Source organism: Nanorana parkeri, unplaced genomic scaffold (genome assembly GCF_000935625.1).
Source record: "Nanorana parkeri isolate BGI_ZX_2015 unplaced genomic scaffold, ASM93562v1 scaffold249, whole genome shotgun sequence".
Taxonomy (NCBI): domain Eukaryota; kingdom Metazoa; phylum Chordata; class Amphibia; order Anura; family Dicroglossidae; genus Nanorana; species Nanorana parkeri.
The window spans coordinates 940,050-966,111 of NW_017306517.1; the positions used below are offsets into that span (position 1 = coordinate 940,050).

At 37.8% G+C, this 26,062-nt stretch overlaps 1 protein-coding gene across 2 annotated transcripts in view; it reads right to left on the minus strand.

Annotated features, from left to right (window-relative positions):
- Positions 1–26,062, minus strand: part of RBFOX1 (RNA binding protein, fox-1 homolog 1) — a 248,948-nt gene that overhangs the window by 72,183 nt on the left and 150,703 nt on the right. For both annotated transcript variants that reach the window (XM_018556718.1, XM_018556720.1), the window contains exon 7: positions 21,079–21,118. In XM_018556718.1, coding sequence (XP_018412220.1) covers positions 21,079–21,118 — 40 coding nt within the window. The remainder of the gene's footprint in view (positions 1–21,078; positions 21,119–26,062) is intronic.

Sequence of the window (26,062 nt, forward strand, 5' to 3'; positions counted from 1 at the left end):
ATTTTTTCTGTTTCTTCACAAATTAGCATTCCATTGTAAGTAACAGTAATTGCAGCTACTCATTTAAGCAAAGAAGATAAACAATTGCTGTATTTCAAAGAACTGTGTTCAGTGGAGCATTGATTATCAATCTTTGAAAACAGCAGAGCTTTTTCAGTAGGCCACAATGCTATATCAACCATTTCAAAATGGTCTCAGCATGCCAATTAACAAACAGAGGCCATTCTCCACAGATAAAACAAACACTATTTGTATTCCAATTAGAACTATCTATTCCTTTTTTAGAACACCCGGTTGTCTCTAAAGACCCCATATCCTGTCATCTTCAAATCTCTCATTAAGAGGTAAAAGGCTACAGAATCTACAATGTGTCTTACAATGGTATGTGACATATGGCTACATGTAATAATATTCATTTATGAAGTGTAACTTTGATTTAAAGCCCAAATGATGTGTACATGTTTATTATATTTTCAGCAGTGTAACAAGAAATTAGCCACATATGATGTTAGATTTCTAAGATCAGATACCCAAACTGCACCCTAGTGACTTCTGATACTACAATTGATGTCACATGGTTGCACAGTGCTTAAATTGATCAATAGCAGAAAATAGTAGGAGAGATGACTAAATGTTATGCTGTAACATACACAATAGAAGTCAAAGTGCATTATTAATTGAAGGAATCCATGACCAATTGGAAACAAAATTTATGGAAGCTGGAATTATGGAGGTAGCTGTACCTGTCTGTGGGTTTTCTGTACACAGAGGAACAGAGTGAGCCATTGCTGACCGTTATGGCACAATCCAGAAAAAACACACCGTGTACTGAGAAATTAATTTTAAATTTCATGGATGGATGGAATGAATTTAATGATTCATGGAAGTTTAAAAGGCTTTCTTCTCCTTCTGTCCATATTACAAAAATATCGTCAATATAACGATAATATTTGAATGGTTTATGAGGGTGAGTGGCTAGGAATCTGTTTTCTAGGTCAGCCATGAAGAGATTGGCATATTGTGGTGACATTTTTGTCTCCATAGCAGTCCCGGTCATTTGTAAATAGATGTTGTCATTGAAATTGAAATAGTTGTGCGTCAGTATAAATTCAATGACGATATTTTTGTAATATGGACAGAAGGAGAAGAAAGCCTTTTAAACTTCCATGAATCATTAAATTCATTCCATCCATCCATGAAATTTAAAATTAATTTCTCAGTACACGGTGTGTTTTTTCTGGATTGTGCCATAACGGTCAGCAATGGCTCACTCTGTTCCTCTGTGTACAGAAAACCCACAGACAGGTACAGCTACCTCCATAATTCCAGCTTCCATCCGAATCACACTAAACAGGGTGTCATCTACAGCCAAGCAATCCGATACCACCGCATTTGCTCTGACACTGAGGACAGAGACAAACACCTGAGCACACTGGCTGATGCATTTCGGCGAAAGGGCTATAGGGAAAAGACTATTTCTAAAAAGATTAAATCTGCCCTAAGAACACCACGGGAAAGACTGCTACAGTACAAAGAGAAGAAAAACCAAACCAGGACCCCTCTTGTAGTTACCTACAACCCTACTCTAGAGGTAATACGCAAAATAATCAAAGATCTACAGCCAGTACTCTCAGAAGACCCCATACTTAAAGAAATATTCACTCAGCCCCCAATACTAGCATTCAAGCAACCACTGAACCTCTGAACCTAAGAAAATTGGTACGCAGTAAGCTGACCCCAGAACAGGCATTTACACAGAATGGCACAGTACAATGCAATAAACCCCGCTGCAAACTCTGCCAACATATATGTGACACAGAAATACAGCGAGTCACAATAACAAAGCGTACACCATTAAGGGGTCATACTCATGCACATCTGCTAACGTGGTATACATGATACAGTGTTCAGCATGTGACAAAGGTTGTTACATTGGGGAAACTGGCCTTAAGCTGCAGCTCAGGATGAACCTACACAGGAGCTCGATCAAGAACCACAAAGAGGATGAATATTGCACTCCAGTACGACATCACTTCTCCCAGAAGGATCACTCCATCCAAAACCTCAATATTAAAGTACTAAAACTAGTACTGCGTATGAATTGCTTTTTGGTGTAAATGTATACATTCACTCCTCATGGGAGTTCTTCTCCCGGTCTATAGTTCCACACAATGTTACTGTGAGAAATCCATAACCCTTGTATTTTAAGACTATACCATTACAGTCATATAGGGAGGTTAACACAGAGTAGTGTCCTGCAGCTTACCAGCATGGCAGAAAAACCATGTACAGTTTATTGTAATGTGTATGAATAATTTTAACAGTGCTTCACTAAGATTGAGCACTTATTTAATAATGCCTCAGACCACAGCAAAAGATAGTGGGGTTGATTCACTAAAGTCAAATTGGTTGCAAGGAAATTTGCACTTTGCAGGGGAAGTTACCCTTAGCTTGCTGAATGTTGTGAAATTTCACTTTGCCAAAAATAACCAATCATGTGCAAGGAAAATAAACAATAGACTTTTTGATTGCACATTAGGTGATGTAAGTCAGCAGAGCTTTGCCTCACTCACTAAGTAAAGGGGAAGCATCCCTTGCAAAGTGCAAATTTCTATGAGAGAGAACAGCCTATTAGCCTTTAGTGAAACAACCCTAAAACGTATAATTGTTTTTATATGTGTTCCACAAAACAATCATAAAAGTGAACACATATGAACTGTGACATAGTAGAACACAGGCACTGTCTAGGAAGCTTAGTGTAATAATTACATGCAAAGAGGCAATCAATTTACCTCTATCAATGAACTGGTTTAACTGCTAACATAATTTATTATTGAAAAAAATAACATTTAACAGCATTTCACAGATAATAATATTCAATGTTCTCATTGAATTGGTGTTTGCAAAAACATCTTTCCTATAATAATTAATGTGCTAAATACAGGATAAAACTGCAACAAAAGGATACATATACAAAAATATTAAACCTGGACTCTGGCATAGTTATAAAATCTTGTATATACTTCTTTTCTAGAGTAAAAAAAATCAGCATTTTATGTTTTCTACACTTGCATAGTTTTTTTTTACATTTACCTTTTAAAAATATTTGATGGCATTGTTGAATAAAGAGCAATGGAGCTATGCTTGGGCACCATGAGGAGGGATCAAGCAAGTGACAATGTCACTTCCACTGCAGCTGAAACAAACTACAACTCCCATTTTGAAATGGGATTTGTAGTTCTCAATAGCTGTGAATGTGGGTGGGATGATGGGCTGGTGTGTTGACAAGCCTGCAAATCACTTACAGCAGGTCTCGATAGGTTGTTACAGACCAGGTCTCCTGGTCTTCCAATCAAGTGATGCAATGTAAATGGGTGCATTCAGACTGGGAGTCTTAGACTACCAGGTGTTCACATTACAGGGAGAGATTAAAAAAGTATTTTGCAGCTCTCTATAAAATTAGCTACACAGGGAATGTTACAAAAACAGTTGTCTGGGGAATAGTAGGCAAAGCAACCATGAGACTTATGAATAGTGATTGGTAAACTTGCTCAAATTTGATTCACAGGTGTGTTCTGAAAAGTTCACCAGTTGCAAACTTTAATGGAAACACCACTGAAATCAATAGGCAAATCTTGAAAATCAATTATCTTTCATTTTAAAGGCTAATAGGCAAGGGATAATCAAACAAAAGGCATGAGGTGGTAGGGGTGATGTACCAATACAAACAGTAAAAAAAAATGAAAGTAATACTGTTCAGAGCGGAAATGGCCCCCATTTTATGCAACTTTAAGGGTGACATTGAACAAAAACATTAATTGTCCAAATTACATAGAGAAGGCTTTAAGCTATATTTGGTGTTATAGAACATTATGATTCACGGGGACATAGTGACACTGTATCCTGGCATCACATAACTTGTATGTGTAATATTTTTCAAGGTTTACATTATTCCTCAGCTTACATAAAGCAGCAACACCTGTATCCGAATAATTTTACCTTCAAAAAAGTTTTTTTTTTTGGTAGTTTTTGCTGTGACACATCATTTTTTATCTAGCAGTAATAGTCAGAACTGAGCATTTAAAGTAATAGACAGAATAGATGTAACAGCTATTTGAAGGGTAACACTTTAAAATAAAGTAAAATCCCTCAAATTTATAACTTTTGCTGAACAGTGGTAAAAAATGTGATATCATAGCTTGTGAACTTATTTAAGTTCAGTACCACACTTTATCAACAAGGTTTAAAAAAAATAAGAACAAAGAAGAAGCATGGAGCTTTTAAAGCCCCATGTTTCTTCTTTGTTCTTATATATTTCAAATTAGGGGTGTGGTGTCTATCCCTACTTGTTCAATTTTTAAGAATTTAATTCAAGGTTTAATAAATTGTCGAGAGTGTGCAAAAAAACACTTCAAAACTACAACCCCACATTTCAAAAACAAGGAGTTTTTATGAAGAAATAAAAGTACAGAGCCATATTTCAGACAATATTCACACATATAGCATGATGGCCAGGGACTATATAAGCAGCTTGGATGGTCAACAGTGCAAGAGGGACAAACAAGGCTAGTTTTAAAGAACCTCAATCAAGCCTTATTTGTAGGCCACATTTGAAGTGGGAGAGACATGGCATTTCTTAACCTTAACCAAAAATAAAATTCACTGGGTTGTCAGAGATACAAAGGAAACATGTTTCATAGACATATGTAAGCCTTTTTAGTAAGCCTGATTTAAAGAATGAGAGATGAGGCAGGCAACCAGCAGTGGCAGGATATGGTAATGGTGGCAGGCCAACAGTAGTGTTAGTAAGTTGACTATGATGACAATAAGGGATTGCCTAGTTTTATTAGCAGCTACTGTAATAGGAGGATTGAAGATGTGCTGCTTTGGTGCACTTGACACTGTGGTGATATTGTGCAGTAAACTGGACCACAATAATATGTGGTGATGTGATGCTTAGAAAGGGCAGCTTTGTATGTGAGATAAACCTGTATTTGAAGGCATGGAGACATTTCTGAAAAGGTAAGAAAGGTAAGAAATTACCTTTAAAATAAAACTAAACATAAAGTAGCCATTCATTTTTGCATCTAGCTATTTACCCTGCAGGAGTTACAGAGTGCATGGGAAAAAAAGAAGTCTTACAATGTAAGAAAGTTATGATAAATGTTTTATTCACTAACAGGCAAAGAGTGTACTTCCTTGAATGCATCTAAATAAGCAGAGATGATTCTGCCTGGTAGCAAGCCATTCAGTATTTCTCTGCCAAAAATATAATTCAGTTTCAGTAAAATTAGAAGTGCCAATGACAATTATTTCAAATCAACAGACCATCTGAATGGCATCTATGATCTGTTGATGTTTCTGTGGGAGGACAGATAGTTCAGAAACATATGAAAAATAGAGGTTCAGAGGCAGAGTGGGCCACATAAATACATTATACTACAGCAGGGCTTAACTAAGCACCAGAGAATGTATCTCTACTTTATTGATGCAATAAATCAGCTTCAGACAACACTTGAAACTGTTGTAGTCCCCCCTTTACCTATGCAAGTAAATTCACCCCACACCATACAGCTATGTATACTGTGAAGTCAATTGATTTCTGCCTCTTCCACACTCCTCCAAATGATGGTACAACATGGTTTTCTAAATTTTCCGGGTGACATTAGGTTATGAGAGGTGGTGTTTATTTTGAAAGTTATTCGTGGTCATCTGATTTAATCTAAAGGTCTTTAGCTTTTAGTTCTTGAGTATTCATGGTCACATAACTATGAATTATTTGATAGGTCTCTTCCATATATCACCATAATATGGATCACTGTCATCTGTTTAGAATAGTCTATACCTTTTCAGTGTCCACAGTCCAACATTTTTGACTACACTGCAAAGTTTACATTCTGCTTTACTGCAGAATTGTAGCTCGTTACAGATAAAACCTGATTTCTCAATTTTCTGCCACCTCAGCTAAAAAGAAGACTGAGAAGGTAAACCAGATTTTAGAGCACAACTTTTACTCAGATTGTCAAGACAGCTAGTTATTATTTAACCCCTTCATCACTGAGGCCTTTTCTTTTTTTTGCACCCATGTTATACTCCACATTTTAGGCCTGAACATTACTTAAAACTAGGGATGCACCAATACTTTTTCGAGTACCAGTGCCGATACTCGGCATTTTCATGAGAACTATCAGGGTTGCAGCTTGGACCTGGCTCTGGTGCTCCACCACTGTCCTGAAATCATTAGTCGATATTGTTTTAGAAAAACTGTCACATGACAATGAACAAAAATGTATCAGTACTTGTAAGTACTTGGGCAAGTACCAGTACTTGTATTTGCAAAACTGGTATTGGTGCATCCCTTTGTTTATATTTATAAAAACAAAATCATACATTAAAACAGAGATGTACAAATCCCAGGAGCTCCGTGTGCTCCTTCCAAATGACAGCTGCCTCCTAAGTTTTGAATTTTTCTCTAGTCTAGTCTTGGAGCTCGAAAAGTATGTGTACTTGTACTTGTACCGAGTACAGTACTTAGTATTGGTGCATCTCTACTTAAAACTCCCAAACATTATATATTTTCTAAAAGCCAAGGCTCTACAAAAGAAAATGGTGGCAGTTGCACATTTTTATGTTGCACGATATTAGTGCAATTCCTTATCAAACCCCAACATTTAGTGGAAAATGTACTTAAATGCCTCACAACACAATAAAAATACAAATTTTTAAAAAATAAAATATAAAAGGTGAGGTTACAATGAGTACATAGATACCCAACATGCCCAGGTTAAAAATGGTGTGCGTCCGTGAAATGACGACAACATTCAGTACCCCAAAAAGTCCATTGATGACGCTGTAAAAGCCCCTACAGGTCATCAGTTTAGAGATGCCCAACAATACTGGCCCTAGAATTATTGCTCTCACTCCGGCATGTGTGGTGATACCAAACATGTGTAGCGCGTTCATGGTTTCCATAAGTAGGCCCCACGACGCATGTTTACGTGAAGACGTGCATGGTGGAGGGGGGCTTTTATTTTAATTTTTTTAGATTTATTTTATTTAATGTTAATTATAAAAACAGTTATTTTTTAAACTTTAGTTTAATTGTTATCACATGTGGGGGCTTACGAGCCCCCACGTGATAGCAGATGTTACAGGTACTCTTTAAGGTCCAAAAGACCCCCAGTGTCACCTTTACACTTGTGACAATTCCCCCCGGGACCAGGCTGCCTCGGTCTCACCATGTACTGTGGCGGCTGCTCTGCGTTCCACGGCGGAACGCGGAAGCCGCTCGACTTCCTGATTGTGAGGCGAGTAAGCGTGACAACACTTTAAATAAGCTATTGAAGTGCAGATCACACTGATCACCCAGCACTGACAGTTATGGGACCGGATGTGATGCAATCTGCATCGCTCCTGGTCCCATAGAACGGGGAGGGGATAGACAAATGGAGGTTCGTCCGTCTCCTCCCCAGCTTACCCCCAACACCAGAGAAGCCGGTCCCAGGCCCGTAGGATGGGCAACGGAGCCCGGGAAACACGGCAGGGGTGTCGTGCCGGGGGACCCCTTCACCGGGCAGCAGAAGTGATCTGGTCACAGCTGAGTCGCCAGAATCACTTCTATTGTAAAGCTGACAGTTGGTTTTACAAGTCTAAACAGAGTCCCGGTTAATTGGACTAATTTTTTGACCAATTTTGTCTATTACAACTGTCATGTCAGTGAATACTCGGAGCCTTCTCAACATCATGTGTTAACTAGAGATAAACTGCGGTAGGAATCAATTAACACTCTAAGAGCAGCTGTGCTTAACAGGTGAGTACACCCAAAATAAGAAAAATAAAATAACGCTGTGCTTCAATTAACTCAAAATATATTCTTAAAATGTGGAAAAATTGTGATAAAATGTGAAATCACTTTGTGATAATTTCACATTTTATCACAATTATTTAACATTTTAGAAATATATTTTGAGTTCGCTGAAGGGCAGTGCTATTTTAATTTTTTCTTCTCTACCGCATGGACTTCACTCTAAAGTTCCCCATGCGGTTTCAGATTCTTCCCATGTACCTTTCAGTTCTGCTGCAAACTTTCAGATGAAGTGTTACTTGTAGTTCTACAAGTATATGAAGACATCTTACCTCTGGTTCTGCAGGCATGCAGGGCTGTACTGTTGCTTGTAGTCCTCCAGGCATGTACTCTGTACCTAACTTTCTCTTGCACCAGTCTGGGAGCTTTAAGCATCGGCCAAACTCTCTTGGTGTTTCTTATGCAGCTACTCAGCCAGTCAGTGCAGTCTGCTTGTGGCCAATCCTGTGGAACTGCCATCTTGCTGACTATTTAAACCCAGTGCAGTGCATGGCATGCTGCCCGAGCAACACTTTCCTAAGCTAGATGCTGAGTCTCTTGTTTGCTATTGAACCTGAATTCCATGAAGTTTATCATGTACTGACCTTTGGCTTGTCCCCTGAAATCCTTGTCTACAGTCTGCCCTGAGCTTTGGCTTGTCCCTGGAAAACACAGGCTTTTGTCTGACCCTATCCTTTGGATAGTCCCTGGAGATCCTGGTCATCCACCTATCCCAGACCTTTGTTTTGTCTGTCGTATGTATATCTGTAACCTGTCTAAAACTCTGGCTTTGTCAACCATCATTGGCTGTTAGGCGAGTTGGGTGAAACTGGGGATTGTGGACTAGGGTCACCACACAGCAAATCCATCTCCACCATTGGGTGCTCTGGGGAAGACTGGCTGCCACACCCCGGGGGACCCCACGCTACCTACTCAGCATTGCAGCATTCTGCTTAGTACTTGAACCTCCAGCTGAACCTGACTTCCACTTGCCTCATTAAGCTCCTCAGCTCCTGTCCTTGCTAGAACTCCAGCTCTGGAATTTGTCAGCTTACACTGGTTGCACCCTTTGATCTAGGTGCCCCTGGAAGTGTAACTAGGGTCCACATCCTTGATTCCAGTTCACACCTGTGGACCTCATTTGCGACAGTACCTATGGAAGCTCCAGCATTCATTTTTGTAAATAGCTCATTTAACTGACAATGCATATATTTTTATACCTTATTATAGAAAAGTTCTTATTTTAAATTAATGTAGTCAGTTTACAACCATTAACTGGTGTTTAGAAAAAAAATAAACATTTAGAAATCCATTACAAATCTGTTTTTTTTAATTGAACTTTAAGGTTGAAAACCCTGTACAAGCTAACCTGTTTATTATTTAGTTCAATAGTTCTTTATTTTCTGTTACAAATGTAAGATTCTATAAATGTCCACAGTGGTTTTACACCAGGTTAAGATCATGTACAGTATCTATAGTAAAACCAAAATATCAGCATAGTAACTTATCACAGCTCTAAGGTCTTGTGACATTAGTTTACATTCTACTATGTTATGTTCCAGTGGCCTAAAAATAAGGGTGCATATTTCCTTTATGGCATCAGTTTAGCATTAGCCAAGGTGGCTAACATGCAGAATATTTTAGTCCAAATTTTTCGTATCATTAGGCATGCCCACAAAAGATGGAAACATGCCCCATCTGTCCACAGACTTGGAACACAAGGTTCTCGTAGTTAATTTCAATAGCCAACTAGTAATGCAAAAAGGATTTTTTTGTGGTCCATATACACTGACAATCTTCTTTATCAAGGTCTGAGCCCAGATCTATTGTGCACTAGCAAGTATAGACAGGGGGTTGACATGTAGAGGGAGTTGAAAGAAAGGTGTAGAGTAGGGGGATCAATCCCAGTGAATGAGGGTCTGTATGACACTCTTTTTTTAATTAGGACACAAAGGCATTCAATATGAAAAGGTGTGAATCTGAGGTAAAACACCACCATCCGTGTACTGTACATTGCCTTGTAAATATTGTTTTGTATGTCATTTGTAAATATGTAACCCTGCCAATAAATGTATATTATTGATTGAACTGCTCCTTTTGTCCAAGAAGCCTTAGACCTGTCAGATCATTTCTAAAATGGAACTAATTTTTATGAAACTGTTTCATAGTATAAGGCCCCATTCACACTGTGCGATTCGCAAATCACGCGTTTGTCGTGCAAATGCTTGCAGTGAGCAAGCTAGAATCGCAGCAAAATCCGCTCCAAAAAGGTCCTGCTGTAGCGACACACGACCCGCGACAGAAGGACACTTTGCCCCATTGCCAAGCATTGGAGAGCGATATCGCGCGGTAAATAGCCACAATATCGCGGGACTTACCACGCGATAAATCGCTCAGTGTGAACGGGGCCTAATACAAGTGTCTTATAATTCAAACTATTTGGAAGTAAGTAAAATGGCTGCCAAATGTGTATCCAGCTAGAGTAATTTCCCACAGAATAAGGTTAAATGCCAAAACACTAAATTATCTGCATTGTGTTGAGATTCAACTGGGTCCACCTAGAGAGGAAATCTTCATGTGTCTACAAGAGGTGTTTTACTATATCCTAAATGAGAACTCTCAAAGATGGGAGAATCAACAATTCACTAAACAAAGTCTGGTGAAATCTTCCCATTTATAATACAGCTGATGAAACTTCAGAGACAAGAGACATTGTTTTTAAATGTAACTATTAACTTGGAAGAAGAATGCCCCACAGCAAGCAACCTGGAAAACTCAAAGTGAATTTGAACCCTAAGTTTTAAAATGGAAAGGCTAAATAACACAGGATTTTAGGACTTCTGGATAAACAGAGGACTCACTGGCCAGAACTGCTGACAATTAACTACAATTACCTTATGCACAAGAACACATTAAACAGCATGCATTGCATAATGTACAGAAGACATTGTATTTCTATATACTTCTGAAAATAATGACACATCTATGATAGTAACCTAACTGCTAAGAATATATCAAGGAATAGATCATCAATTGTTATAAATTATATATATCTTTGAGAAATGAATAAGTGATGTTATCCTGGGAAATATCTAGTTGTCTGATTGGCAAGAAGACTAAGCCTTACGGGCTTTGAAGGCATTTTATTTTTCCCTCATTAAGATTGGGGGGGGGGTTTATGTTTTGCCTTCATGGGATAACAGGAGATATATAACTACATAAATGTTATATTAAGATGAATAATCAAGGGGCAAAGAAGAATGTTGCAGAACTATATTATATTCAATATAATATGTGGTAAATGTTTTAAATGTTTTAAATGAATCAAATAATTGATCAATCCGCCCAAGCAACACTAAAAGACTGACACACATTAGTCCCTATTAACACATAGAACTATATTTATAACCAGATTATCAGACACATCATATATGTCTATTTATATGTATATATTTGCCTATGAATATATTGCCCAGACACACCCACAACAGATATAACAAATCATTATAGATGCCTAATCCAATGGGTAAGAAGTTCACAGGCTTAGAGCAGCCCAACAAACAAGCTTTGCTGATGTCACTGACAGACATTGGAGGTGTATTTAGTAAGCAGAAAGATACAGAGTGGGGGACTGGCTTCCTGCATAAACTCTCTGCCTTGAGGGGGCTCGCTTCCTGGATGAACGCACTGAATTGAATGATTTCCTGAAGGTTCCTGACTTCCTGAGGTTTTATTTCCTAATGCACTTCTTGATAAGACTGACCTGACGAACATACTTTTAGTGGAGACAAATCCTTAACGTAATCTTGGGCTGGTTTGATTTTAAATCTTTTTATTCAGTATAGTTGATTGACCTGTATTTTATGCATATTTAAAATTGTGATTTACTATAAGCTTTATTGTTAGTTTCTAACCTTAATTATTTTATATTTTGGTATGTTTAAATCATTGTAAGATAATCCCCTGTAGAAAGTACATTTATTGTTATTTTGTATATATCTCTGATTATTTTACAAAGTTATTTTGCCATCTTTGATCAACTCAGACAGAAAATGAGCTCACTATTTCCTGACAATCGTGTATTGATATATTTTATAATTCGTAAATATTTCCCTACTTTTGATAAAAGTAGGTGGAGGCACTAGTTAATTATAAATCAACCGACCTCAATCTCAGACCAATCTCCTTACTCCCATTCACCTCCAAACTCGTAGAACGCCTCATCTACAGCCGCCTAAGTCGCCACCTCGCTGATCACAACCTTCTTCACCCCTTACAATCTGGCTTTCGCCCCCAACACTCCACTGAAACCGCCCTCCTAAAACTCACTAATGACCTACTCACTGCTAAAAACAAAGGCCACTATTCCCTACTCTTGCTGTTAGATCTTTCTGCTGCTTTTGACACTGTTGACCACCTGCTCCTCCTCAAAAAACTCCATTCACTTGGGCTACAAGACTCTGCTCTCTTGTGGTTCTCCTCCTACCTATCTAAGCGCTCCTTTAGCGTCACCTACAATTCTAAATCCTCCCCTCCTCTTTCTGTAGGGGTCCCCCAAGGATCTGTCTTTGGACCGCTTCTCTTCTCTATCTACACCTCCTCCCTTGGTCAGTTAATAACCGCCCATGGCTTCCAATACCATCTATATGCCGATGACACTCAAATCTATCTTTCTACTCCACAACTCACCCCCTCAGTGTCCTCTCGTGTCACTAATCTACTATCAGACACATGCGTCTGGATGTCACAACACTTTTTAAAACTCAATCTCTCAAAAACTGAGCTCTTGATATTTCCTCCTGCCCGTGACTATTGCAACTCCCTCCCTCCTCATTGGCCACTACACAGGCTATCCCCCCTTTAGTCTATCATGAATGCAGCTGCTAGACTCATCCACCTAACCAACCGCTCAGTGTCTGCAACCGCCCTCTGCCAATCCCTGCACTGGCTTCCAATAGCCCAAAGGATAACATTCAAAATATTAACAATCAGTTAAAAGGCCATCCACAACTCTGCACCCGGCTATATCTTAAACCTGGTCTCAAAGTATCACCCTAACCGTCGGCTCCGCTCAGCCCAAGACCTCCTGCTATCCAGCTCCCTTGTCAACTCCTCCCATGCTCGCCTTTAGGACTTCTCTAGAGTCTCTCCCATACTCTGGAATTCTTTAACCCTAACCTGTCCATCTGTCGCCCACCTTGACTGCCTTTAGGCGATCCCTAAAGACTCATCTCTTCAGGGAAACCTATCCCACCTCAACCTAACCGCTCGACCATCGCGTTCTCAAACAATTCATCCCCATGCAGCTCCCTCCTCATGTATCACTTCCCCCTTCCTTTTAGATTGTAAGCCCTCAGGGGCAGGGCCCTCCTTGCCATCTTGTCTTGAATTGTATTGTGATTGAAATGTCTGCCCTATATTGTAAAGCGCTATAAATCCTGTATAATAATAATAAATCATAATCTGTTTCTAATACTCTTATAGTGATTGGAATATATTTACATATCCACTTAACCTGGTTAACAATGGTAGAAGGAGAAAATTGTATTTACAGATGCTAACAGGAGGTCTTAAAGAAAGTTTGTTTTGATCTTTTAATTAAATGAGGTCAATCTAAAAAGGTGAGCATGTTTTCAATTAAGAGTGGAGTACACTCTTACTCTTAAAGGTGGATTGAATACAACAGTCAGGATAACATGGAGGTGTCTGGAAGAATTTGTTGATAGAGACACTGTGGAAATAAAAGCGGTGAATTGTTTTAATTGGAAATAAGCACATGAACGGATGAAGTTTTATATCTGGGGCACTATAAATTGAGTTGTGTGATATAGTAACTGTACCAGAACACTTGCATATTTTCACTATTTATGATTTTGCACAACAAACTTTTAATTTTGTGGTAATTATTTGATACATATTTTGGCACTAAATATATATTTATATTTTTTTTAATATAAGATGCTGTTTAAGATAGTTAATTGATAGACACACAATTGTATTTTTAGTGCTACATTGTTCAACCTGATTATTAGCTAACCAAATAACAGATGTTAATGTGCGATAGTGTTAAATATTCAGGTCTGCATACGTGTAAACCTCATATGCATTATACTCATAATCCTTGGGAAGATGCAGTGAGATGGGTTAACATAGTTATGATTAAAGCCTTTATGACTGAAAAGGGTTAGTGAGACTGCTTTGCTGCTGTACTTTTTTTGGAGCTGTTTTTATGAATCATTGATGAACTTTTCAGAAAACTTGTGCAATATGCAGGGCTTTCTCTGGGATTTATTGCAATGCACGTGGGAGAGCAGGAGCCTTGGGTCTAGCACTGGTGATCCATGTTAGCCTTAAGATGCAGAATTAGAGCTTTAAATTCTGTGTTATTTCCACATGACACAGGGACCCCACATAATACATAGCAAACAAGGATATTAATAATATTGCAAGTTGCCTGACAAAAACACATTCAGCCTAGAGGATCTCTGACCATTAAACAAATGTAGATAATATTCCACTCTAAAAAGTATAGGGAAATCTTTAAATCAGATGCTGCTTACCACTTTAGGGTTTCCACAAAGTACTAGGAGGACTTATAATGCAAGGCTAGTTTAGATAATGCAAGTTCTTTAATGTATCCTTTTATTTATCAATGCTTTAAGACAAACTCTTTGTATAACTTGTATATGTATATGGCATATTTTTTGTTTGGAAGTGGTACACAATGGTCAGTCCTTACTGCTCTTTCTAACAATGCATATCTAGAAGTCACCAGGCTAATTAAAAACAATGTACTATCAATTTTATTGTAACAGTTTTATCAGTTGTTAAGAAAGAGACAGTGTAACTATGCAGAGCTCTCTCTGGCGGTTAATATTTAAATCATAGTTACATAGTATTTGAGGTTGAAGACACAGGTCCATCAAGTCCAACCTATTGCGTGTATTCACGTGCTTCTACATGTGTTTGAGACCATGGGGTTGATTTACTAACCTTATAAACACACCACGAACATGTATACACCTCTGTAGTGTGTTCCCTCCCAGCATGATCTATGGGTGGAATCTAAACACCTTTGTAGTGTGTACACACCCAGCAGGTGTGTTGTGCAAAGCCTTGCATGAATTGCAAGGTGATGTTGTATAAATTAGCTCTATGTTGTGTTGCTTGCGTTGATGAATGCAGGAATGTAAATGCATGAGCTAACCATTTTTGTCTAAACTGTGAAGCAGCATTATATATGCATCATGTGCATGATTTTTCCATATATGGCATTAGTGGAAATATGCTTTTAGAGACTTTTTGGTTGATAAATACGTTTGCTGTGTGAAAATCACACGCACCTGGTGCGTGCGTGTGTTTAGGTTAGTAAATCACCCCCCATGTGTGATATTGTTCTTAAGTGTAGCTGTACCCCTGTATGTTACAGTCCCTAAGGAAATCTCTATATGTAATACAATAGCACAAATATGGCAGAGTTAAATTGTAGTTAAAATTAAATTAGGGTGAACAGTATGATGATGATAATTAAAAAACCTCTTGTAGCCTTGCAACAGTTCTTTCTTTATGTAAACAAGTCACAGCTAAGCATATGCTACAATCTAAGCACGCAATCTAAAATTAATATAGATATGCAAGCTTGTTTTTGATAGATCTATATTTATCTCCTATCGAGTTTTACTTTTGTACCTTAGGATAACACTTATAGTGAATAATAGTGAATAGTAAGAGGGGACAAATTCTATGAGGTCTAATAGCTGTTGCACTGTCAACTGGAGTAGTTTACATTGCCCTTAACTACAGGGTTCTGTTAAACAGTATTGTTATGTAGTCTTATGAGACACATAAACAGCTGATTGTATAACCTCATGCTGATAATTCAATTAGCAGTAGAGCTACAGTAATATTTCAGGTGACCTATCACATGTAACTACAAAAGCTAGAGTCATCTTCAGAATAAGTTTAAATTGTATTTATAAATACCATTTATCAGTTTTATAGAACATTAGGGTTAAAACCCTTGTTAGGCTATTTTCCCGCACTGGGTGATTTTTCTTTCACTCCCTGTCCTATAGCTAAAATAGGAAATTAGACTAAAATTCCCTAAAAGTAAGGAAAATTCCCATCTGAGACAGTTGTTAGCAGAATATTTGTCCTCAATGAATGGCTTACTCACATCTTGCTTGGTGACAACTCAAACATTTTTGAATTTCCCCTCACAATCTGTCTCATTGGCAATGTCCACCTGGACAAACAGGGGATTAAATCTACACATGGAGTGCAATATCAAGTAATAAAGTGTGAGAGTAATAAAAGTGTGCTGGAAATGTTTTTGTTTTGTTACCTATAAAGGGTCTAACCTTTCCCACTATATCAAAAACTGAATAAAAAACAATGCATTTCCATACAATTTAAGTGGAATAAGGAGACGGATATGTATATTTAATTAGTGAAACTGAAGGCTGAAAATGTATATTCTCGTATATGACCAGTCTTAACTAATACTCAAGAAACATGTAAAAGTGGGATAAGTTACAAGGCTTATAAGGGGAAACCCCTGTTTATTTATAACTGCATTATGAGCTTTACTTTTTTTACTCAAATTTATATTTGTACCATGTTAATCAGAAGCCTAATGCATGTTGATAGTTGCAGCTAGAAAACAATGTATATGCATAAGCAAAAATTATAAAGCTAAAAAACTATTGTGAGGTGGACTTAAAGGAATTAAAGACCCTACTTTAAAGCACTGTCATGCACAGTAGAGTGTTTTTCAAACAGAATGTATTTGAACTTCCATCACAAATGAAAACAAAGTACAGCGCACAGAGCCACACAAATCATTTCTTTATATCACTGGGCTAACTGTGCATCCAGAACCACAGGATAATAGCACAAATACAGCCTCATGGTATAGTACATGTATGTGTACTTCACTTTTAGAATGAATGACAATGTATTTTGTGGAGTTGCTTACTGAGGCCTTGAGGTAAACATAATCACAGGTTTAAGACTAAGTTTGGCTTAAGAAAGCAAAAAACGAATGAAAGGTAATATAAGCTTTGCAATATATAAATACAATGTGCACTATTTTGCAATTGTTCTAGGAGGAGCACATGTTGATATATGTTAAGCACTAAAACAAAAACAATAAAGTAAATACCAGTAACCTATATCATTCTGTTGAAATTGGTTGATATATTACTGGTTTATTCATCCAATTTATTGATGTGAAAGTGCACCATGATGCAATGATTGTATCTTGTCTTGTATTTCTTTTAGCTCCTTACTCCTGTTCAGCAACCCCTAAAAATATCATTTCTTCCAGGCCATGACAATAGTGCCCATATTCAATGTAGTTTTGTATGCTGCAAATTAACACATCCACTTGGCAGACTGACCTGCACATGAACAAAATGTAACAGTTGTCACCAAAATAGGGGACAAGGGGGAATCTTTCAATGGCACCTGTTTTAGTGAGAACTGTCAAAGAGAAGAAATATCTTGTAATGATTTATTTTTTGCTTTCTGTTAGTAGGACATGAAATAATGGAACATTTCCAATGGTATAGATACAGTAAGAAAATAAACTGACGGGTTTTACCATGGGTTATGACACCAAGTTATGTAGTGGAATACAGTCCTTACAGGATGAGCCCACTACTTACAAGCAGATCTGAATGCACCGTGTGATTGGGCATCTATTTGGCAAATGAGGTTTAATGTTGATAAATGTAAAGTTATGCACTTGGGGACTAAAAACATGCATGCCTCATGCACTCTAGTGGGAGTATGTTTGGGGGAGTCAATTATGGAGAAAGATCTGGGTTTTTTGGTACATCTTATACAGAATAATAGCATGCAATGTCAAGCTGCAGTTTCTAAAGCAAGCAAAATACTTTCTTGTATTAAAAGGAGTATAGACTCCAGAGATAGAGACATAATCCTGCCCCTGTATAAAGCATTAGTAAGACCTCATCTGGAATATGCAGTTGAGTTTTGGGCACCAGTTCACAAAAAGGATGTTGTGGAACTGGAAAAAGTGCAGCGAAGGGCGACTGAACTAATAAGAGGCATGGAGGAGCTCAGCTATGAGGAAAGTTTAACTGCAGTGAATTGGTTTTCTCTGGAGAAGAGGTGATTAAGGGGGGACATGGTCACCATGTATAAATACATAAACAGTCCATATAGTGAGCTTTGTGCCAAAGTATTCACTTTAAGGTCACTGCAAAGGACAAGGGGGCACTCTGTGTCTGGAGGAAAAGAGGTTTAACCTTTGCATACGGAAATTATTCTTCACAGTTAGAGCTGTGAAAATGTGGAACAGACTCCCCCAGGAGCTAGTTCTAGATAGTTCAGTTAATTGTTTTAAAAAACATATCTGGATGTTTTCCTAAATGCACAGAATATTACTGGATATTGAGTTCTTATAGTTATAGTAAGCATCACAGATTGCTGATCCAGGGAATATCTGATTGCCTTATGGGATCAGGAAGGAATTTTTCCCCGTTGGAGCAAATTGAACCATACTTTATAGTTTTTTTTGCCTTCCTCTAGATCAACAGTGGGTAATTGTGGGCAAAGCTTTCTGTTTAGGCTTTTCTTTTTTTCATATATCTATATGTTGAACTCGATGGACATGTGTCTTTTTTCAACATGACTAACGATGTAACTATTCAGTACTCCGTACAAAACAAAAACATTGACTATACATACACTTAAACACTTGAAAGCAACTATTGTAACAGGGTGCCAGTAAAACCAGCCAGGAAGAGTGATTGATGGTAGATACATTCCGCCACAGATTCTTAGATTTATCATCTAAGGTAATGAGGTAAAGGAAAATAGCTCTTTACCCTGTACTGGTAATACACATCCTGGGGCTGGTTTTATTAGGAGTCTGATGGAGCTTGGTGAGGACTGCACAGGTCTTCATTAGTGTGCAGCTGGACCTAGCTGTGGGAGTGTGTGTCTAAGTGCAGAGAGAGACAGTGTGCTGAATGCAGCTTGCCTGTAAGTATTTTGTGTTTAATGCTGTCTGGGATTAAAGCTGGAAATTTTGTTAAATAGACTGAGTTTGCCTCTGCCTTGAGACTAGTTCCCTACACTATGTGGACACCAAATTAATTGATACATTTCAATTTTCTGCTATTTGACTAGATGGATAGTCACAGTTTCCAAAAACTATGTTCAACAGTAGTCTCATAAAGAATTGCTTTTTAGAATGACTCCCCTATCTACATGCAATATCTTGAAGAATCAACCAATCCTTAAACTATTCCTATTTAAGTTAAGCCCTATCCCAGAAAAGCTAGACTGCAAGTGCATTTATTTTGCTATTTATTACTCTGGTTATCAATAATAATGCACTAGGTCACTGTATTATGTTTTTTTAAAAATTTAGAATAAGGTATTCTCTGCCTTCACTGGAGCCACAAGACAGTATTATCCTTTCCCTTGCTTTCTCCTCTCATTATTCAGTCATTTTAGACCCTAAAGGGTCTAAAATGAGGCACATTAAAAAAGCAGCAACTAGTGTCACCTCCAAGGCCAATCTAGACAGCCAAAAAGCCTCAACTGTCATAACAAATGAAATATAAAACTGGTGTAACATTTTGAAAAGTAAAAATAAAAATCACTCTTTTTGTCCTCCTGTAAACCTCACCTTTCATCGTCTTTTTTACCCACTACTAGAGATGTACCACTACCAGAAGAACAATCTGGGTTCTAGTACAAATCATTGGACAGATATTCACAGAGGATTAGCAGGATCAAAAAGTTATGAAATGACATTTGATATAATTTTGTAAATCATTTAGTTTAGTCTTTACTATTTTCTTGAGGTCAAATATATAGATTGGGGAACAATCTACCACTGTCGCACTTTGAAGCAAATGATAAAGACAGCAAACATATCGCTATAAAATTCCAATTTAATTACTGGTTCACTCCTTACACTAAATAAAACGCAAATATGGCAGTTACTCGGATATGTTTTAAAAATAGCAAAAAGGGAAAGGTGTGCTTGGGCAGAGCCCGCAAAAATAAAAAATAAATCTGTTAAACTACTCAAAACACAGGTTTTAGGTGCACGACGGGAAATCAGCACACTCCCAGTAGCTGAACTTCGCTCTGATCACTGGACCACCCGGAAGTGATGTGTTTTACACAAATCATGTGTACTACATCACTTCCGGCGTCTCTCTGTAATTTCTCTGGATGCTGCAGCCAGAGAAGAAGCTGGTGAAGCAGATCGCTGCTTCATTCGCTTTTTGGGGGTTCCATAGGTGACATTAGGGGTCTAATAGACCCCTGATGTCTCTATGAAGGACATGTCACTGTATGTGTGCTATCTCATAGGGGTTAGCCCCCTATGTGATAAGTTAAGTGTATAAAAAGTCAAAGAAACAAAACTTAAAAAACATTTTTCCTAAAGTCCGCCACCCCCACGTACACACAAAAGCAAACACGCATTGGGTGCACCTGAATGCAAAAACGATTGTGCCACACATGTTACATATCACCATGGACATCAGAGTGAGAGCACTAATTATAGGGCCATCAATCACTGTTAATTGACTACCAATTGACTGGCAATTTGTTGGCAATTTTAAGGCTTCACATGTTTGGTGTCCATTTACCCAACATGAACCCATCTTTTATATTTTACCATAAAAATGGGGGATAATAAATGTTTCATAGCATAACTTAGGGAAAACTGTTTTTTCTTCAAATTTACAATTTTTTGTACTATTCTCTTTAGTAGAATTTTTTTTTAAAGTGGTTATTTAATACAACCAAAAAAAGCTCTATCTGCCCCAAAAATGTTTATAAAATAAATTTTAGTACACCATTGCATGACTGAATAGATGTCAGTCAAAATACCTCAGCACTGAATACTGAAAAATGGCCTGGACAGTAAGGGAGTTTAACCCCCTTGTCTTTCAGTGGTTAAACACCTAAAAGGGTAATAGACTGTGCTCTATCAATGGGAATGAAATGGAAAAAAATTGTATTCCTCCATTTATCCTATCACTCTCCTTCCTCTATCTGCTTCTGTTTCTTCCCCATCACATGACCTGTTATCTTCTGTCTAGTTCAGGTTCTTACTTTTATGGATAAAGAAAACAAAATGTTCTTCTATAACAGAAAGATGTAAATAATTAATAGTAATTACTGACATCTCAAAAATAGCACCTGTTCTATATGAAAAATTAAAACATGAAAATACTTACATAAATGTCTGCACCATAAAATCCATCCTGATAAACAACACTGTAAATATACATACACAGAGAATTAGTACAAGGTAAACTACAGTCAAGTAAGACAGTTATAATGAATCATAAGAGATGGACAAGCATGTAATGGTTTTTTGTTTACATATTTGCATTACTCTGCAGCTGCTACATAAATATAATAATTCTGGAAGACTAGATGTTAATATGTATTAACCGTTAACATAACACCATTCTGTCACTGCAGTAGCTTTTGAAATAGCTAGTTAATTGCTTGGTTTCACCATAGAATAGGTTCTAACTAAATAATGATGCTCATCACCTTATACTTTTTAGCAAAATTATAGAAATAGTATTTTTACTGCTACCTTTCAAATAGCCTTTTTGTTTATTTAATTGCCCATTTATACTTCACAATGTAGTATTGTTACATTTGGTGAGGTGGCATTCATTTTGAATGGCATCCCAACATAAGGCAACAAACATGCATTGCAGCATGCCCCAACCTATGGCAACGCATCATAGACTCTTACAAATGGACTGCCCCAACACAATACACATTAGCATATGACATAATGCAAAAATATATATGGACCCTCAAATTTCTAAAATCACTTCCACATCTATGTGAAGGTGCCTTGCCCCCACCTGATACCTCCACCATGTATCTCAGGCTTACCTGTTTGGGACATTCATGGCTGGTGTCAGAATGGAGATTGACAGGAGATCAGCAAACATAAGTTCGCTGGTCCCCCCTGGATAGCACTCTGAGCACTTCTGGGTTCAGAGCCATCGAACCTGGGCTGCTGTGGTTGAGTTAGAAGCTGGTCAAGCACTGTCTGTGCTCAATTAGGTTCAAAAAAGTGCAGCGGTAACATAAGGGGTCTAATGGAGCTCTTGATGTCTTGAGGATTCCTTTATGTCTTCTTAAAAATAACCTATTATCTGTCCTTTACTATTGTACAGGGGGCATGTGAGCTCCTTGTGATAATAATATAGTTACATTAAAAAAAGTTAAAAAAAAAAGTTTAATGAAAAAAGCCTGTGAATGTGTCCATTAGCTGCACAAGAAAACCTAAATGACAATTACACCACACATATTAGGTATTGCCACAAATGCTGCAGTTAAACAATAATTCTAGGACCATCATTTACTGTTAACTGGAAATTGATGACACATAAAGGCTTTTAATCAGTGCCTATGGACAATTTTGGGTCACAAATGTCAAATGTATTGGCCACTGTAGTATTATCACACAATTTCTGATCAACCTCCTTTACAACTACTAAAAACTATGTAGTGCAAACACCAACAACCTACACAATGCACTACCTTTTATATTTGATAATGTATGTTCTCGCACTAAATCATTGTTGGGAAATCAAAGGGATACTAATGCAATAATATGGAGAGTTATAGAAAGATTGTTAAAACATTTATTTAAAATATCATCAAAAACATTATAGTGACAAGGACTTAACTGAATCTCAAGTCACTTGGTAGTAAGTATTCAATTGCATAGGCTAGCTTTAAAATAAAATCATTTTTATATTTTTCTTTTATAATTTTTGTTAGTCAGGTGCACTAGGAAATGTTTAATATTTGGATTATTTAGTCATAGATTAACTTCCCTAGAAAAAAACAGTCTGTAGAGCTGGATTTTTTGTTCACTTTTCGTTGAACAGTCAATCAAATCAGACACGCATACAGTATACAATGTGCGTGAAATTTTTCTTTATCTGTATGTATTTTAATATTACTTAGAGCTACTATAAAGAATGGGTTTCTGTTTCTGTATGTGTCATGTAAAACCTTTCACAAGTTTGACAAGCATTGTTTTAGGTCTATTGGTTTCATAAGGCCAACATTTTTTAGATATTCTTTAATAAAGCTATACTTGGAACTATTTATGTGCCAATAATGTGTTTTTAAAGCATTGAAATAAATACATTGCAAAATATCTATCAGGATCAATCGACTTTAGTCAGATAAGTGACTTAATCCACATTCCTAAAGTGCCAAGTGTGGGGGTATAGCTCGAATGGGGGATCACCTTCCCTGTGGAAAAACGGTCCAGGCAGCAAAGTTCTTTTTCTCTCTGAACACATCCAACATGTAGTCATAGCTTTAGCATGTATACACAATAACCTATTATGATTTCCCCAGATTTTCACCACTGTTTTTATTACATTGCACTTCATATGTTATATTTTGATTCCAGTATGACAATTACCAAAAAATGGAAACATACATAAAAGTTTTCTTTTACACATCCCATGAACCAATTACCTTACTTCAAATAACTTTTATACATAAGGAAATGCTACTGGTTATTTTGGAAATTCATACTTTTGTAAATATACTCCTAAGATTGCATTAGTAGTCAGCTTCAAACATTAGTTTAAATCACATTTTCATATAATTAGTGGATATTAAACAGTTACCCTAAAGAAGATGTATGGTAGTTGAAAACAACCTTACTCCAGGACACACTTCACCAAGAACAATGATGATTAAGGCCCTTTTGGCTTTCTTTTCTCTTTTTTTAATGGATGTATCTGAATCAGGAGAATGTCCAAGAATATGTCTTCCATGATATATGGGAAAACCCCTTAAATTTTGTTTAAATTTGTGCCTCAGCAAAACACAGAGTAGAACTGTTAAAGTGGAGAAAAAATAAAAAAAAATAAAAGGACCATTGTGTAATTAAAGCAACTGAAATTTAAATGTATTCTTTTATGCCTATCTGTCATATCTAGACTAAACAGTTCCTTGGCATAAACATTTTCACAAACGTCTAGTATTCGTAATAGGAGAGTACAAATAAATACATCTTAACTGATAATCATGTGATAATACAATGTATACATATTTACATATTTATTCTAGAACTGCATGCAACAGTTAATGTTGGTGGTGGCTTAAAACATCAGATACATTTACTGCAGATTTTAAACTGCTGCGTAATATATTTTTCTGTGGGTTTAAAGAAAAGGTTTTTTTGCAAATGTTTTATATTCCCAAACTTACCTAGGTAATACCTGATTTCTTGTCAAGCACTCACAGATAGAACACAGAGAGGGCAGATACAGAAATTTTATATTTTTATTTGAATAAACAAAGTACAGTAGGTAAGGAATTAGTTAAGCTTAGAGAGGGAAAAGGGGAAGTGTTTTTGTTGCTGTGCGTAATATACTCACCTAGTCTCCTCTGACATCAGTGTGCAGCCCCGCCCTGACCAATCATGTCCCCACTATATCATCTACTCTCTTTCCTTCTTAAGCTGGGAAATTCAAACAACCAGCATCTGTGTAATGTGTATATTCTGGCCAGAATGCAATGTGTCACATTGTGGCTGGCTCACTATGTTGTGGGACAGGAGGGGGCACGGCGGTCCATTGAAGTGAATGGCACCCTAGTCACGGGCTCCGGCTGCAATGTGATCGGCCGCGCGGGAACGCAAGGCACATTATGCTTGCGGTCGGGTCCAGTCCGATCAAAATAGTGCTTGCAGCATTTTCTTCGGACCGGACCCAAGACATAATGTGCCTTGTGATCCCATGCAGCCGATCGCACTCCAGCCCCACAACATAGTGAGCCGGCAGCAATGCAATGCACTGCATTCTGGCCAGAATCGGGCCGGAACCCACTACATCTGGTGTGAATGAGGCCTGAATCTTCTTGGATGAATCGTGCCTCTTCTCTCAGCATAGTTCCGCTGTGGTAATTAATCTTGCATTTGTTTCCACTGTTACATTTAACCCCTATTTCATCTGCTGCTGTGTGCACTCTTCATAATTCATCAATGCTGACACTCACATTTTCCAAGTTAGGTGCTGACTCCAGTATGCACTCTGCAATACTGCTGCTGTCTCCTGAGTGCATTTCCCTTGGATACAGGGAATTTCCCTTCCTGCAGTCCCTGCAGATACTAACGTTCCCTCAACAAACCTACACCCCTCCACTGAGGATTCTCCTAACCGCAAGTGCCACCAAACTTATTATAGAACTGTATGAAGTACTACAGGTCATAGACTTTCTGAGATCCTTTATCCATTCCCTCTCTGTGAGCCAAAACCAAGAGACTTGTATAGTTACCTGTATGATGTAATACAGATCATAGACTTCCTGCAATCCTATATGTATTCCCTCTCTGTGAGCTTAAACTAGGAGACTAATACACTTCTCTGTATGCAGTATTACAGGTCATAGCTCTTCCTAATCTGCTCAATGACCATGACTCTTGTGTAAGTACATACAGTGGAGCAAACAAGTATTTAGTCAGCCACCAATTGTGCAAGTTCTCCCACTTAAAAACATGAGAGGCCTGTAATTGGCATCATAGGTAGACCTCAACTATGAGAGACAAAATGAGAAAACAGATCCAGACAAATCACATTGGCTGATTTGGAACAAATTTATTTGCAAATTATGGTGGAAAATAAGTATTTGGTCACCTACAAACAAGCAAGAGTTCTGTCTCTCACAGACCTGTACCTTCTTCTTTAAGAGGCTCCTCTGTCCTGCACTCATTACCTGTATCAATGGCACCTGTTTGAACTTGTTATCAAGACATAGCCTGTTCTAGCGTTCGCCAAACGCCAAACATTACGGGATGTCCGCGGTCTGTTCGACCGCGGAACATCCCACAACGCACTGCGCCATCCGAAACGGTTATTGGCTACAGTCTTGCACCTGATCAGTACAAATATAGAGCCATGATTGGGCACAGTCACCATGACTCTGCCCAATCATGTCTCACAGCTAAGTCCCTGCAGCACTGAACTGCCCAACCTAACTCAGAAACCCATTCTGTAACACATTTAATTATGTTTCAGCAGTATGGAACCAACACGACTCCAACTCATGCAGTGGCCCATAGAAAGAAGCATATGATGACAACAGATCTGAGCTAGAGTTTTCCATTCTTCTATGTTGATAGTTGTATAGCTTCTATTGTATTGCACTCGCCCTCCCCCA